This window comes from Cimex lectularius, unplaced genomic scaffold, assembly GCF_000648675.2.
Source record: "Cimex lectularius strain Harlan isolate CLEC.00 unplaced genomic scaffold, Clec_2.1 scaffold211, whole genome shotgun sequence".
NCBI classification, from domain to species: Eukaryota; Metazoa; Arthropoda; class Insecta; order Hemiptera; family Cimicidae; genus Cimex; species Cimex lectularius.
In genome coordinates this window covers 187,429-204,643 of record NW_019392909.1, presented here as the reverse complement: position 1 = coordinate 204,643, position 17,215 = coordinate 187,429, and the positions used below count along the sequence as shown (strand labels likewise).

Genomic DNA, 17,215 nt, shown 5'->3' with positions numbered 1-17,215 from the left:
CTGTCCGCCTCCTCATTGCCATAGTGCCCCTTATGAGCAGGTATCCATATGAGGGTTACCCTATTCTCATACCTGGTGATAGTCCTATTAATGAGTTCAACGGTTTCCTCTACCAGTCTAGATGTTGATAGTTCTTTTTGTAATGATTTTAGACTGGCCTGACTGTCGGAAAAAATTTTAATATCTTTTCCCTTAATCTTGTTATCCATGAGTGTTCTGCAGCAAACATTGATGGCCCAGACCTCTGCTTGAAAGACCGAGGTGTTATTACCAAGAGGAGAGGAGATGCTGATCCCTAATTTACGTATATGTATTCCAGCACCGCTTCCCTTGTCCTTAATGAGTGAGCCATCGGTGAAGCAGTCTAGGTTACGATGGTCATCATCTGCCCTATACAACCAATACCTTACATAAAGATTATATAAAATCAAACAAAACGAAATTTAAATAGTAAAAATACCGGTACTTCCTGAAAAGGAACTGGAAAAATTCAATGTTTATGCTGGAGATAACAGAACTTGTTAAAACTTCCTCCGATAAACACAGACTTTCGTTTTAAGTTAAAAGCGACAGAGTAGTGCATGTGTTTTTTTTCTCAAAAAAATCAATCGATATTCAAATCCTCATAAGACTCTTAAAAATACCTTTCATAATTTTCTGATTTTTAAGAATTCTTTATTTATTTTTGTGAGAAATAACTAAATATTTCTATATCAGCTGTTGTCTTTTTTAACAATACTCCCTTAATAACTCATATTGTTAAATCAGTACTTTTTTCTCTCGGCTTTTCGTTGCTTTTGTAATTTGGCTGGAAAAGTTTTGATGGTCTTCAACGAAGTTTATATCTGGCCTGTTAATCTAAACGCTTTATTTATTTATTTATTTTTTCTTTTGTCAAAGTTCTGTTTGTTGAATAATGTTGTTCTCTTTATTTGTTTGTACAGTTTGACATCAACAAACACGGGAAGGTAACACAAATAAATAAAAGCAGTAAGATTTTAACTAATACGTAATTAACATATTTAGTATTGCTGATTATTATAAAAATGTCATAAACGCTTAAAGAATTGAATAATTGAATTTATCTACACCTGCCGTTCTAAATATATTAAGAGAGAAATAAATAAATTCATATAAGTAAAATTAGTTTATCAATATTACTAACTTGCATGATTAGAGTAACGATGTTTTCTTATATTTCGACCTCAACAGTTAATCTTATGATTCTTCCTTCTTGTAGGTGGGATAATAGGTCATCTCAAAAAACCACAACCAGTTTTTATCGGATTTATTTTAATCCTTCCTCGGGTGAGTTAACGCCTGTACACAGAACAAATATTTTTTACATTTTTATATCAACATGGTTATCATTGTTTCTTCACTACTTACAATGGTTAAAAAAGTGGTCGTCAGTCATTAATATTTTATAACAAAATAAATCCGAAACGTTGTGGATAAAAACTGGTTGTGGTTTTTTGAGATGACCTATTATCCCACCTACAAGAAGGAAGAATCATAAGATTACTAACTTGCTAAGTACTCTACAGTTTCGCCTTATCAATCTAACAACCTTCTTGAACCAACGAGAACCGCACAAAATAAAGAAATAGCCACGAGTTTGTTTTCCCTACCAACCATCTTAATAAAATTAACAGTTTTATTGACATATCACTTTTATCATATATTTTGTTAAATAATTACAGCAAGCAAACATACATACTATAAGTACAACTTAGTATTATTAATCAAGAATGAAATATAATAAAGCTTGGGATCCAGAATTTCATTGAACTTTAAACAAATATATTTCTGGATGTAACCGTATGTAGTTGTAGTATTTTAAAGTAATACTGTGAAATTAGGTTTTGAATCTGTTTAAATTGAGGATTTTATTGTTTTTTAAATATTGCTTAATGCTATTTAATGCTATTTAATTAATCAGAGACTAGCGAACATAAATAAGACTCTAGAGGGAAGTCATGTTTCAACGACTTCGAAATGAACAGGATGTAGCTCGCCAGGTTGTATATACGTAATAATCTTTTAAATAAGACTTTTGACAGTCCCTACCTTTTGAGAAAATATTTTAAATTAAGATTTTCAAGTTAAAATTAATTAAATTAATTATTTGTACAAACATGAGAAAACGTATTGTTTATTCTCGTCGGCACTGTTTATAGATTAATTCTTGTTTTCTGATATTAAAAATATATTTTTTTAAAATAGAGAGACCAGGTGATTCTCAAATATAAAGCCGTCCGATCCTTGAAGGGGCTTAATACTCCGAGGAATATCGAGAATTCTGGGGTAGTGTGAATGAATGCTTGTGTAATTTGAAAGAAAACATGATTTCTACAAACTATCGTCACTTATATTCCTAGAGAACTGATTAAAGGCACTTGCAGCATATTGTACATTACATTCGACGACTTCGGACCTCCAAAGAGGTCAATTCTGTCGTCTAAATGTATAGCATTAACAATGATGCTTGTGTAATTTATTAGCGTAGAAGGTAGATTTTTCCCCAATTACCCCGAAGAATATCGAGTACTTGGGATAGAGTGAATGGTAGCGTGGTGTGTGAAGGTAATTTATTAGCGTGAATGGTAGGGATTTTCCCCAAAATACTCCGAGGAATGTCGAGTACTCTGGGGTAGTGTGAATGTAGTCTGGTGTGTGAATGTAATTGTGAATGTAATGTGTGTGGGTGAATGGTAAGGTTTATCGCCAATTACCCCGAGGGAAATCGAGTACTTTGAGATAGTGTGAATGTCACCAGACTATCATGTTTTTATCTTGTTTCTGTGTATTTGTGTTTGTTGTTTATCTTATTTTATCCGCAATTGATGAGGCCCTGAGGTTCAAAGAGGCTATCAGTATGACAAAGAAAAGAGAGTTGCTTACCGTCATAACATAAAATATCAAATCTCAGCTGGAGAAACTCAACAAATAAATTAGATAGATTAATACACGAGAAACTCTATTTAAGCCCCGCCCGCCCACGCTATTTATTATGTTTTAAACGCTTCGATCCCTTTTGATTTCTCACTCTTTAAATTAAACCCCCATTTAAATTAAGTTGAAATATTCATTAATCAATAGAAATAAGCAAAGAATATTATAAATGTTTAAATATTCTCAACAAATTGATATAATATATGTCTTAAATTTTTCAGAGCAAATAACGGTGGTGTAATTGCTTTTTTAATTTCTTTTTTCAAATATGGAGGAATTGATGAAGTAAAGGAAAAAGCCGTGGTTGACAAATTGGTAAGTTGGAAAATTTTAAAAAGATGTAAAAACTTAAGGAAATTTTTTTTAAATATTTTTTAAATCAATTTATTAAAGTTTTTAATTTGGTTTGTAAACTGAAATAGTGCAATTCTTTACTTATTTATCAACCCTACTGCAACTTTGATTAAAGGATTATTGTACTATTATTCTCCAGGATAAAATAGGTTTAAGATTCAAAACGTTTTTAGTGCATTCATTCAAAATTTCCTTACGTTTCTTATTTTTAATAATTATTAATCTTTCCACTTTACCAATCCGTCAACGGTTTTGTCCTTTCCTTCATCAATTTCTGCATCTTCGAAAAAAAAATTTTTTTTAATGGCAGCTAAAACACTTCACCAACGTTTTCAAGTTTAGTATTGATCACATCTTATTGGGAATTTAACGTAGTTTTCAATGCTATGAACGGGTTTGTCCTTGTAAGGCTTGAGTTTCTCATCGTTTATTTGAAGCAAGGTTGTGAAATCTTAAAAAATAATAAAAAGCGGAATAACTCCAAAACTGTTGAGATTCGGCCCATAGTTAATTAGGACTTTTTGATTGCATTTTGAATGTAGAATCTACACGAATAGTACAAAGTTTGTAACACGAGTAGCCGAATACCCTGTATAAAAACAAAATCATTTTATTCGAAGTCAACCTTCACTTTTAACACATTTTTCCCAACGAGTGGCGAACCTTTTTATGCCGGAACTTAAGAATTTTGAGTTTTGAAATGAAACAAAATCTGACGACTTTCTGCAAAACGCTTTTTGGACTTGAACATCATTTTGAAATATTTTTCCTTTCGGAAAGTTTTCTAAATTCCTAAACAGGTGAAAATCTGTAGAAGAAGATGGATGCTGAAGAACTTCGTAGCCAAGCTCTTTCAATTTGTTTACGGTATGTTTTGAAACATGAGGCTTGGCGTTGTCGTGGAGGAGTATAGGGCCTTTCCGATTTACCAACGCAGATAGTTTTTTGAGAAGTTTTTTTTATGCATTTCTTCAATTTCCTTGCAATATGATGCAGAAGGTAATGGTCTCACCTCTAGGCAAAATGAATAATTCCAGCCATGGAATACCATACGGTCACCATTAATTTTTTGCGTACAAATTCGGTTTTGGCATGTGTCCTGGTCTTTCGACGATGTCCTGACCGACATCCTTTGTCATATGCAATCCATTTTTCATCGCAAGTGATTATTTTTTCAAGACAAGGCTCGGGCTTTTGCCTGGTGAGAAACGAAACGCGTCTCGAGGCCCTCTAACTGCTGTCGCTCAATGGGCTCATCAGGGACCTATAGATCAACTTTTTTTACTTTTCCTGTTTTCCCTAATTGTCTTGACTCCGTAGCTGCACTTGCATTTAGTTGTGCTACGAGACCTATGACTGTTTGATAGTTTGGTTTTCTTCCACCAGAAGCCATCATTGTCAATTAAATGTGAGGTGTTTAGTGACCGTTAGCCGTGATTATTTGTAGATCGTGAGGTGCGGTCTGGTGTGACGTCGGTTTTAGAAAAATATTTTCTTTGTCATGTAAACGTTTCTATCTTCATTGAGATCATCATCGGGGCTCAAAGTTTTCCATGTAGATGTGTCATTCTTGTGTGTCGTGTTGAGAACACCTGTTTTAAACTTACCTGGTTCGAGACCGCACCTCATGATCTCTAAATAATCATTGTCAATTAAAATTGGAGGTCTTCCGCCGATCTTGTTTTCCAATTCGGTATTTCCTTCCGAAAACTTAGCAAACCAACGGCGAAACTAGTTCGTTTACACTCTCTTTGAGCTACCAAATGACCGAGTGTAAACTCGTGAAGGAATATTAAGTGAAAATCGCGTGTTTCCATGTTCATATTTTGGAGGTATACTAAAAAGTATGTAATGGATAGAGGAGGTCACCATTATACTTAAATTCACTAATTTTCATGGTCCGCTTGACCAATTAATATCTTTCAATTAATTAAGGTTTTTAGTTGGGATAAAAAAATCAGTGTCACGAGCGGGATTCGAACCCACGACCTTCGGCTACCACGAGCTATCGTGACTTCGATCCACTCGGACACTAACTTCCCATTTCAACCCCACCTTTTGAATTTTCCCTCATTTTTGCCATTTTTCAAATGCCCTTTTTTTATATAAAGTAAAAACCTTAATTAATTAAAAGATATTAATTGGACAAGCGGGCCACGAAAACTAGCGAATTTAATAAGTTGAATGAAGTATACCTTCATTAAAACTCTCCGTGGTCATTTCATTTGTCGCCTAGAATCAAATAGATTACACGACATTTGAAAAATGGCAAAACGGGGGGAAAATTAAAAAAAGTTGGGGTTGAGATGGGAAGTTAGTGTCCGAGTGAATCGTGGTCACGATAGCTCAAGTGGTAGAACAGCGGCGTATCTAGCCGAAAATCGTGGGTTCGAATCTCACTCATCACGCTGACTTTTTTATCTCGACCAAAAACCTTAATTAATTGAATTATAAACAAATATGGATTATTAATAACTGCTTAATTATAATAAGTAAACAATTGGAAGCAATCAACAGAAAATCGCTATCTCCTCTCTGATTCTATCTGAATTTCTGAAACTATAAAATCGGACATTTCATCTGGAACGACCCAATAAAAATAAATATATTTAGTACCACAAACTTGTGCTCGGGACGCACGTTGATGGAAATTGGTTCATCAGTTCAGTTTACTGTTCTAGTCTACACCCTCTTGACTTTGGGCTTAATAGGCCATTATTTCCTTCGTAGAACAATTACCCTTGCTGATACAGTTTAATACAATTTCGCATGGGTTCTTCGTTCACTCAACAATATCTATAATTTCTAAGAAACTCGTTCAAATATTGACGTTACGTGCGTGTGGGAGTTAAGATTCATATTATAAATGTAAGAGAACATAGGCTTATATGTACATAAATTTGATTGTTTTTCCATCGATCAAGGAACCTCTCTATCGGTTTGAAGAAAAAATAAACACCCACCACGAGTTTAATGTAAAGCTTACTTTATACACTGTTCTATTTCTATTTTTATCACATTGTAGAATCGCGTGAAAAAGTGTGTCAATCAAAGTTCAAATTAATTACCTACGCATTAACTAAATAACAAGCTGAAAAAAAATTACTTCACTTGCTTCATTATGTGAAAGCGTATCAATTTTTTGCAACCTTGAACTTAATTTGGGCGAGGATAGATAAATGTCTAGAATACAATTAAATATTATTGTAGACGGTAAAAGCGGTATTCTGTGTCGCAAAGACGGTAAAAATTTGAAACTAGATCAAAAACTAGTAAAAACGTATTTTTGTTTTTTCGATATTGGTTCAAGAGAAATTCAAAGAATGCAAATGCGGGCCATCTAAAAAGGTCACCCTGCATAGGGTAGGACCAAATTGCTATGCTGCTTGGATCATTCTTGTCTCTCAGAATTGATGTCATACATAACTTTGAAACAACGATCTGTCCGATTTGATTTTAAGATTAGGTAATAAGGAGTGAAGTGCTTTTGTTTGAAGATAACTCCCAGGTGCTCTACCCTGTCAAAAGCCAAGGAACACACAGCAGCAGTACTCTGTGATCTCGAAAGCAGAGGAAACAGTTTCAACAACCCTTACACATTGCTAAATCATGGATTGACGAGGACGGAAACCGAATTGATGAGAAGAGGTCGCTTTGATAAATAGGTACATAAATAAATTTAAGTCAGATAGAAAATACTTAGCGTTATAATTTGATATTATTCAATTGGCTTAGTTTTCATAGATAGGCAAATTTAAAAATACAGATTTGTAAATAATTAAAGTTAGAAATGTTAACATAGAAAGATGATAAAGATTGACAGGCAGGTTACATACGACCGTATTATCCGATCCCCGAGACATATTATAAAGTCTATTAGGTTTCCTGGTCCGATTGACCAAATAAATTCTTTTCAATCAATTAATCTTTGGTTTTGGTTGAGATTAAAAAGCTAGTCTCATGAGCGGGATTCGAACCCATGACCTTCGGCTAAATACGCCGCTGTTCTACCACTTGAGCTATCGTGACTTCGATCCACTCGGATACTAACCTCCCGTCTCAATGTCAGCTTTTGAATTTTGTCGCCGAGAATCAAATAGATTACACATTTGAAAAATGGCAAAAAGGAGGGAAAATTCAAAAACTGGGGTTGAGATGGGAAGTTGGTGACCGAGTGGATCGAAGTGACGATAACTCAAGTGGTCTAGAGTAGAGTATTAGCCGAAGGTAGTGGGTTAGAATCCCGCTCGTGACACTGGCTTTTTTATCTCAACCAAAACCATAATTAATTGAAAATTATAATGTCGGTTTTACCCAACATGTCTTTACATACTTCGAATTAAATGTTTCTTTTATTTTCAAGTCTCGTTAAGTTTGGACTTCCGAAACTATACTCAAGGAAAGAAAGAGAGAAGAGAAAGATAAAGCGTGAGAGAGAGTGAGAGAGAGGAGAGAGAAAGTGAGTGTGTGAGAGAGAGAGAAAATAAGAAAAAAGGAGCGAAGATTTACCGCAGTTTCGTACCAAGAACTTTTTAATGGTTCAAAATATATATTTTATATTATTTACTACTAAGTTACTTTTATCAGAAGAATATCATCTTCTTAGAACGCTAGATAAATAGCGTTAACTTTATTTATGATAATGTAATATACATATAAGGTATCTTTAATGCCGCAACGACAGTGTGTGATATCTTATTTTTCATATTTTATCATGTGCTTTATATTTTCATAGTAACCGATTATTCCAATACTCAATATTTTATTAACAAAACTTGCTGCAATTCTTGCCTAAAGAACGTAGTTTTTAAAAGGAGTAAAGTATACCTTTAAATGGACTATTGTTCAAATCTGTCACGTCCGGAAACGGTGAACTTCGGCTGGCAACTGAATTTTGTTTACCAAACGTCTTGACGTTTCGGTCTAGAAAACAGGGGGAAAAACAATCAATTATAACCTATCAGGTTTAAAAATAATCGCCTAGTTTGGACCGCCAACCTAAATAACTCAACGTCTAGTTTATAGAAAGTCCAAACGATAAATCCTAACTGGCGTTACTTATTCTTTTCATCTTACCATAAAACGTTTGAAGTGGCATCCGTCATAATTATAGCACTGTTAGTTCGAAAGACTACTTTTAGCCAAAACAAATACGGACAGTGAATATTTTATTTTATTTCGAAATAGAGATTTGGCCGAAAAAATGATGAAAATTAAATATATACACCGATAAAATCAAGCCTATAGACACAAAGCAAAAATGGTTATTGATTATTACATTTTGTTTAAGTTTTTAAATAATTAAACTTAGTTTTTTGCAATAATATATTCTTTGTCGTAAAATAAACAAGCGCTCGTTAATGTATTTTGTTTCGCCAACAACTTCGCAACAACATGATTAACAGATTACAAACTCTCTTTCTCTCTTCTTCATAAAATACAGCATTTCATTTTATGTCCCGTTTGCCAAATGTACTAGACAGTAGAAAACAACTGAAATGTATACCAAAGATACGAGTATCCATCGACAGAAGGAGTACTGACAATGTTAGTGAAGATGTTCCTGGTGCCGAGGTGAACCCCCGGTACATCATTCACTTGGAGACTGAGATAGAGATGTGCATATCAACTTTTACTTTAGTTATGCATAGAAATTATATTATAAAAGATAGCAGATTTTTAGTCTATCTAAAAAAACTAGCCGTTGAGACAATTAATGTATGAACTTGCTCGTATGAAAAATGGTCATTGTCAGAAAAGTACCGAGTTCGAAAACGCTTGAATTCTTTTGATTGTTGTCTCCTAAAGGAATTGATGGGTTAATAATTTAAGATTTCAAAAATTACAAATAATGTCGCAAAAATTAACCTTTCACCAAGAAATTAAAGCAGGGAACACACTTACCCGATGCAACGCTATGCGACGCTACTGCTACCCGCCGCCTTGCCACGTTTTGGTAGGGTGTGCACATCTATGCAATTTCAAGCGCACGCCACGTACTGTCACACATCGTGTATCACAAATCAGTATCACAATTGCAACGCTTCTTTTGTTCTTAATGCATTATTTTGAGCAAAACCTTGTAATACATTGTTAGTTAAATTTAGTTAGAAATGAAGTTATTCCGGTGTTTCGATAAATTTTCTGTCTAATAATCATAATTAAATAATGCTGATAAAATTCTGAAAGAAAAATGCTGAACTTTTGATCTCGTTTAATTTGGTTTACTTTAAAATAAGCATGTTGTAATTAATATATCGACGAAATTATATATACATAGTTTGAAATAAACTACAAAAATATGAGTGTCCTGTTCTGACGCTACTCGACGAAAATTGTGTAATTTTATGAGCAAAACCATGTAATAAATCGTTGGTTAAATTTTGTGAACAAAGACATATAATAAATTGTTAGTTAAATTTTATGAGCAAATCCATGAAATAAATTGTTACTTAAATTTTATGAGCAAAATCGTGTCATAAATTTTGGGTAAATTTTATGAGCAAATCCATGTAATAAATTGTTAGTTAATTTCATTCTATCAATAAATGATATTCCGTTGTTTTGATCAATTTTCTGCCAAACCATTAAAATTATTTTTTTAAAATAAAAACTAATGAAATTTTGATCTCGATTAATTTGGTTTGTATTAAAATAAATATGTTGAAATTAATGTAATGACAATAATACATATAGTTTTAAAAAAATATGAGTGTCCAGTTCTTTGTCTTCTACTGAACTCGATGCTACCCGACGAAACTCTAGTAGTGGGGATCGCGTAGCGTAGAGTAGGGTAGCGTTGCGTGGCATCGGGCAGATGTGAACGGGGGTAATACAATCTTACGGAAAATTGGACTTTGGATTTGCATCGGGTAAGTGTATTCCCCGTTTGAATGCAGTAATTTAAGGACATTGGGGTGGCGTTATACACAACTAGATGGATATTTGGAGGCTAATGCATCTTATTTCTAAACCATACGGCGTTTAAGAAGACGAGGGAAGTGGCAGCAGTAAATGCTTTAATCGGACTAAGTGCGAGGACATGTATCACTTTATATGCGTTTGCCCCGCATTAAAAGAGGTCGGGATAATGGCGTTAAATTCACCATACCTAACGACTGATGAAGCAATCAGACTGCTAAATGTGGTGCAGGGTGGACAGAAATGCACAATACTTTAAAAAGCTTATAAATACATATCGTTTCTAGTTAGTGAGTTTAATTTTCGATTTAATTTTAATTTGAAAATATCAAAAATGTTTTTATTTCAATTCATTGTATTTTGTGAATTGTCAAAATAATTGCACGTAGCATTCCTTAAAGGATTTCAGCACTCGACAGACAGTTAAATAAACCAATACGTAATTTTGTTTAATATGAAACATATTCGTGTATAATGTCCCTACATGGGATAATAAACAATTTTTCTTTTTCTTCTCTCTCTCTTCCAATATGATATCAGATTAAGGCTTAGACTTTTTGAACAAAACAAGTGTGTAGGTTGTGAACAGGTCATTATCGGACAGTAACTCCCATTGGGTCTTTCAACCACCCATAAGGTCAACGAGTAATATGATTTTATTTCTTCTATCATCCCTGAACAGACGTTTAATTTTCATCTAATACCACTGAAATTTAAACAAATATATATTTATAACTGTAAATATATAAATAATTGAGACAATTCATATTTCGATAGTACTATTTATGAATTTTTCAAAAAAATATGAATAACTATCAAAAAATATACATTAAAGAACTCTAAATACTATTACGCATTTTGCGTCAATAGATAGGCTTGAAATTTTGTATAAAAAAGGAAATTCAATAATAACGAAGGTTATTCGCAAAATGTAGTTAAATTTACTTTCAGAGAAGTTTAAAAAATAAAAATATTCTATCATGTGGCTCTATAGTAATTGTCGTCGGGGAAAAGTTCTGACAAAACAATGAATGTCATTCATAAACAATGAATAAATAACCAAACATAAACGAAAAAAGGTATTTTTTTAAATAAAACTAAATTTATTCATTCGTTCATTTTCTCTCTCTCTCTCTCTCTCTCTCTCTCTCTCTCTCTCTCTCTCACACACACACACTCACTTCCTCGCCAGCAAAGCTATTTATTTATGTTTATAAATACAATATTCATCCGTCCAGTTTTAATTATTTGTTGAGAAGATAATTGTAGAGTTCTGATGAAGATCAAATAAAAGATCTTAAGCTTGCCAAAATTATAATAAAAAAATTAAAAAAGGACCACATCCCGGATCTCCATTACATCAACATCTGTTCGAAGTTGGTCGATTGTCATCATCATTACGCTTTTTTTAAACATTTACTAGGTTTCGTCCGCTTGTTCAAATAAGTTCTTTTCAATTAATTAAGGTGTTGGTTGAGATGAAAAAAGGCAAAAAGGAGGGAAAATTCAAAAGGTGGGGTTGAGATGGGAAGTTGGTGTCCCAGTGGATCGATGTCACGATAGCTCAAGTGGTAGAGCAACGGCGTATTTAGCCGAAGGTCGTGGGTTCGAATTCCGCTCGTGACACTGACTTTTTTATCTCCATCAAAACCTTAAATATTTAAAAAGGTATTTTTTAAGTAAAACTATATTCAGAGAGAGAGAGAGAGAGAGAGAGAGAGAGAGAGAGAGAGAGAGAGAGAGAGAGAGAGAGNGATATATATATATATAAACACTCACATTTTTTTCTAAAAATGTTCACTTGTACAAACAAACTCTACCATCTAACGTTTTCTCCTAACATTATCCTGTCATTTATGAGAAATCGTATTTTTTTAGTATTTTATTTTACAGGTCGAATTTAAAGGGACTTGAATTGAACTAATTTCCATTAAATTCCAAACGGGCATGAAACAAGTTTATCCCCCCTCGGCCATTTGAAGGCTTCTTAATCCTTTGAGACAAACGCCTATTATTTCACCGTCGGACCGGTTATCGCAAATTTCACGTTGACCTTAAGTTTCCTTAACGGATGCCGGAATTCCTTGGAGGGGAAGTCCTATCGATGGTCTCATTCTAAAAGAAAAAAACTACACGACCACCCATCGGGGTAATGCTGAAAGGCGTAATTAGAAAAAACCCGTTTTATTTCGAGGAAGTACAAAAATAAAACTAAACTATCTCCTTTGCATGAAAAACGTGGATGTTGCAAGAAACGAAAACAACACACTACTTTTACGTTCGCTTCGAATTTATTTCTATTCGTAATGCCCTATAAAAGCTTACATAAAAAATGTCTAAATTGGCAAGTTGTTTACGGACAGTTAATCTTTACTTGGGCGAGAAATCACCGTCGCATCTGTGTTTTTGTTTAAATTGTAGTAAACAGGCTGAATGAACACTGCTGTGATCTGTTTATATTTAGTTTATTAAAGAGTTTCCAGAAGATATACTAAAGTCGAACTCCGAGCGAAATTTCGTCACTATACCTTGATAAATTTTAACACAAATATGTATTTAGTTAGTTAAAAAAATGATCAAAGTTGTATTCCAAGGACAAACTGCGAAATCAGGAGTTCACAAATGTGTCCAGGATACAATCTTCCTATCAATATTTTTATATAAAAGTAACTAATGATCTTTATTTAGGCAATTTTTAATATTCTTTGAAGGTATGTCATCTTATATACTTATTTGAATACAATATTTATTTGAAAGGCGTTCGAAGGAAAGAGAAACCCGTTGCGGAAGTTATAATCATGAGAATGACATTTTTGGTAATGGTCATATAAATTTTGGTTAACATTTAATCATTTTAATGGAATGGTGTGTAAAAGATTATAAAACTACTAAAAGCTTAGCATTTTAACAACAATCAACACAAATCAAATTATAATATGATTGAAAGTGTGCAATACAAACCAACTATTCAAAAGAATTGTAACAATATTTTATTTATATGTTTTTTGCTTTGATTGTTTTTTATTTTGAAATAAAAAAGAACGGTTAAAGTATGTTTTTTTTGTAGACAGTTTAAACACGTTTATAAATGGACAGCCAGAGTGGGTGTGAAGAACGTAGAATTGGGAAAGTGATGGACAAAGAATGTGCATGAGAGAGAGAGAAAGAAAAAGAGAGAGAGACAGTGAGAGAGAGAGAGAAAGAAGGAGAAAGAGAGAGTGTGAGAGAGATTGAAAGAGTGAGTGAGAGAGAGAGAGAGAGAAAGATAGAAAGAAGAAAAAAGTAAGAGTGTGAGAGAGAGATTGAGAGATGGAGTGACAGAGGGAGTGAATGAGTGAGTGAGAGAGATATATGAAGAGGGAGAAAAAAAGGTGTGAGAGAGAGAGAGATAGAAAGAGAGTGAAAGAAAGAGTGTGAGAGAGAGAGTGAGAGAGAGAGAGATAGAAAGAGGGAGAAAGTAAGAGTGTGAGAGAGATTGAAAGAGTGAGTGAGAGAAAGAGAGAGGGAGTGAATGAGTGAGTGCGAGAGAGATAGAAAGAGGGAGAAAGAAAGTGTGTGATAGAGATAGAAAGAGGGAGAAAGTAAGAGTGTGAGAGAGAGAAAAATAGAAAGAGGGAGAAAGGAAGTGTGTGAGTGAGTGAGTGAGTGTGTGAGTGAGTGTGTGTGTGTGTGTGTGTGTGTGTGTGTGTGTGTGTGTGTGTGTGTGTGTGTGTGTGTGTGTGTGTGTGTGTGTGAGAAAGTGAATGCGTGAGTAAAAATGAGAGAGGATGTCCCACTCTAAAATAGTCTTTTTCGTTATTTATGCTCCTGTCTAATTTGAGCTAACTTGTTTGAGCAATTCTTTAGATTTTTAATTATTAATCCACAACACAAAGAAAATTACCTACATGTTTATTTTTTGACAAATATTAAACCTGCGCAATCAATAATCAAACTTAATTTTGGAAAACTCATTCAGTTTTAGCTAGGTAAATTAGTTCATTTTCAAATAAATTGAGAAAACATCCGTTAAAAGTCAAATGAAACGCTTCGCTATGTGGGAGTTCATTAATTTTTGGACTTTTTGTTCAAAAGCAGAAGTGAATTGTAAAACCTTGTAAAACATCTTTCCTCAAGAATTTAAGATATTCTGTTGAGTGTAAGTCATACTTTATACAAAATGGAAGTGAAATCAATATTGCACAATACGAAACTGGCATAATTCAAGCACCGTAAGTTCTCGGATATTACAACTATTGAGTCGGCAACTGTCATTATTCCTTGGCCTCGCAATCTATAGGGCTTAACTCCCTGAAAATTATCCCCTTTTAGCAAAGGGCATCAAAATGGACCAATTATCATTCAAGTTGTCAATAAATTATTGGGTAAGAAAGAAATTTAATTTTTTATAAAATTTTTAACGTTAATTTTTCTTAAGTTGAATATTTTTAGTAAAATAAAGTTCCTATTAGATAAGAGATCTCTACCAGTTAAGTGAATTATGTAGAAGGGCATTTTGCTTCTGCACACTAAATAAAAAATAAAGACAAAATAAATTCTAACATAAATCCTAATTCTAGTCCAGGTACAATAATTTTACAATTTATTCGGGTTTTCTAAATTACAAAAACATCCCATGGAAGATGAGTGGCTTATTTCCTGTGTAAATTTATTTATTTTAAGAACGTCCTCTTATTAAAATAGCAAGTTAGAGAAAGAAATTAAACGAAATGCGAAGCTAGTTTTACAACCTCATAAATATGTACTTATAAAACGTATAACCTATAAAAAACCTTCTTTTACATACAATATGTAATAAATTAACCTTAATGGGGGGGGGCTAACAGGAATTAATTTATTTTGCAAAAGTATACATTAAATTGAGGTGTCCTTTCATTTATAAGGTTAGAACGTTTCAATCGTTTAATTATTAACTTAGGGGGCATCGGTGGTCGCAACGGTTTAGGCGATGACAAGGCGCTCATCACTGTAAGGTAAAGGTCCAGAGTTCTAATCCAGCGGCCCTGCATTCGAACCCGACATACTTACAAATGGGCTTTTTTTCAAAAACACCGGCACCCTGAGGGTTTATACGACCTCTGTTGTTGCGAACCCTCCTAAAAAAATATTACTATCTTAGCTTTTTGTAGTATATTTAATTGATTGATTTTGATATGTAAATAGATAAAAACAAAAACAAACTTAATATATATGTGAGGAGAATTCACCCAATGATGAAACTCTTCAAAAACAAAAAATTAATGCCTAATTAAGATCAAAATTGTACTTTTTTTACCTCTCTATTTTGTTAGTCAATAATAAGTAAGACCCCACATGGCCATCGGCGTTTTAGTTAACGGGGATATTATTTGGGAAAGAAGGTGAACTGATCTGACGGACTAGAGCATTAGGATGAAAGGCTTGATGGCAGTTTTTGTAACAAACTTTTTGAACAAACCGACAAGAATATTAGTTGGGTTAGATAGGAGAAAAGCAGGGAACTTTTAAAAATACGGTGTGATGTTTATTTTGTTTTGCCTATAACATCGCTTGACATAATTAATTATGCAAAATTTGCATATCTTAATAAGGTAATGGTTATTAATTATTTTCGTCTCCAAAAAACAAGATTAATTAACTTGGTTTTAGAGGAGCTTCTATTTGTACAACTAAGGTTGTTTGATAAATGATACTCTGTTTCTCAATGCTTGACGTTTTTGAGAGATATATTTCTATGTCACAACTAAATATATGTGAATGGTTGAATAACTTTTTGTTTTTATTATGGATTTAAATTTTACGATTCAGTGAGAATTTTTATTAATTTCTTCATTTACCGTAATTGTCCTATTTTGATATAGACCGGAAATTATCAATGATATCGACAGTTTACGAGCGAAAGCTGTGTTGCCAACCTATTTTCCCCTTCATATTTTGTTAGCCGAGTTTTATTAAAAATATCCTTTTACCTTGACCAGATGTAATACATTTCCTGCGGCAGACCGGAGATCAATAGGAGCAGGTCTGACACCGCTAAAGAAAAAAGGTAGTAGTTGGTCGCCGTGTGCATGTGCCTGTTCCTGGCGATGACGATGCACGTGCTGACATTCCCTACGACTCCGGTAACGAAGATGAAGGAATAAAGTATTGTCATTGGTATGACAATGTAGAGAGGATCTCGTTTAGGCAGCGGAGCTATCAGCGTGCTGTTGTAGACCTCCTCCGACATAATTTCCATCCTGGAATTAAAAGCGGTTTTAGATCAAAGCATTTTAAAAAAGAAGAGAACAAATGAAAAAATGTTTCCTGGGACGCTTTTGTCCCAGGGGTTATAAACAGTTGAACTGTTAGCTTCATTCCTCGTACCAATCACATTCCTTTTCTATCTCACCCTTATCATCGACTGCTGAATTTAGATAGAAGTCCTATTGTTCGCCCATTTTATTTCAACCCTCACGATTCCTCGAACCATCTCATATTTCGCCGTCACTTCTTTCCTCTTTAACACAACTACATTTTCTTCCAGATCTTTCTCTCACTCCTACCAATTTATTTATTCCATGTGTTGATCTAGCAGAATCTCAGTGAAAAATTGTCGTTCTTCCTAGGATTCGTCTCTTCAGAGTGCGAAACGTACTGTTTGTAAGGGATAATAAATTACAAATTGATATTACTATCGTCGTTTTGTTTTTAACGCTCTCGTGCCAATAGATAATTGCCGTTTTGAAACTGAAGGTAACGGGAGAGACGAGAAAAATATTACAATAATATTACACATTAGTTTTTCAACCTCGTTCTCCGTAAACCGTGCATTTGTTTAGATACATATTCTACATATATAGATACATATGTAGTTATGTACATACATCTATAGCATGAAACTTATATCTTATATGTATNTATATATATATATTATATATTCTACATAATCAATATGGAGAAAAAAATCAATATTTTGGAAAATTGTATATTTGTCTGATATAAAGTAGACTAATCGTAGTCATTA

The 17,215-nt window shown here is 33.6% G+C and overlaps 1 protein-coding gene across 2 annotated transcripts in view; it reads right to left on the bottom strand.

Moving 5' to 3' along the window:
- LOC106665072 (pyrokinin-1 receptor-like) overlaps positions 1 to 17,215 on the bottom strand; it is a 130,046-nt gene that overhangs the window by 66,194 nt on the left and 46,637 nt on the right. For both annotated transcript variants that reach the window (XM_014391251.2, XM_014391252.2), the window contains exon 2: positions 16,179 to 16,448. In XM_014391251.2, coding sequence (XP_014246737.1) covers positions 16,179 to 16,447 — 269 coding nt within the window. In that variant the 5' untranslated portion in view covers position 16,448. The remainder of the gene's footprint in view (positions 1 to 16,178; positions 16,449 to 17,215) is intronic.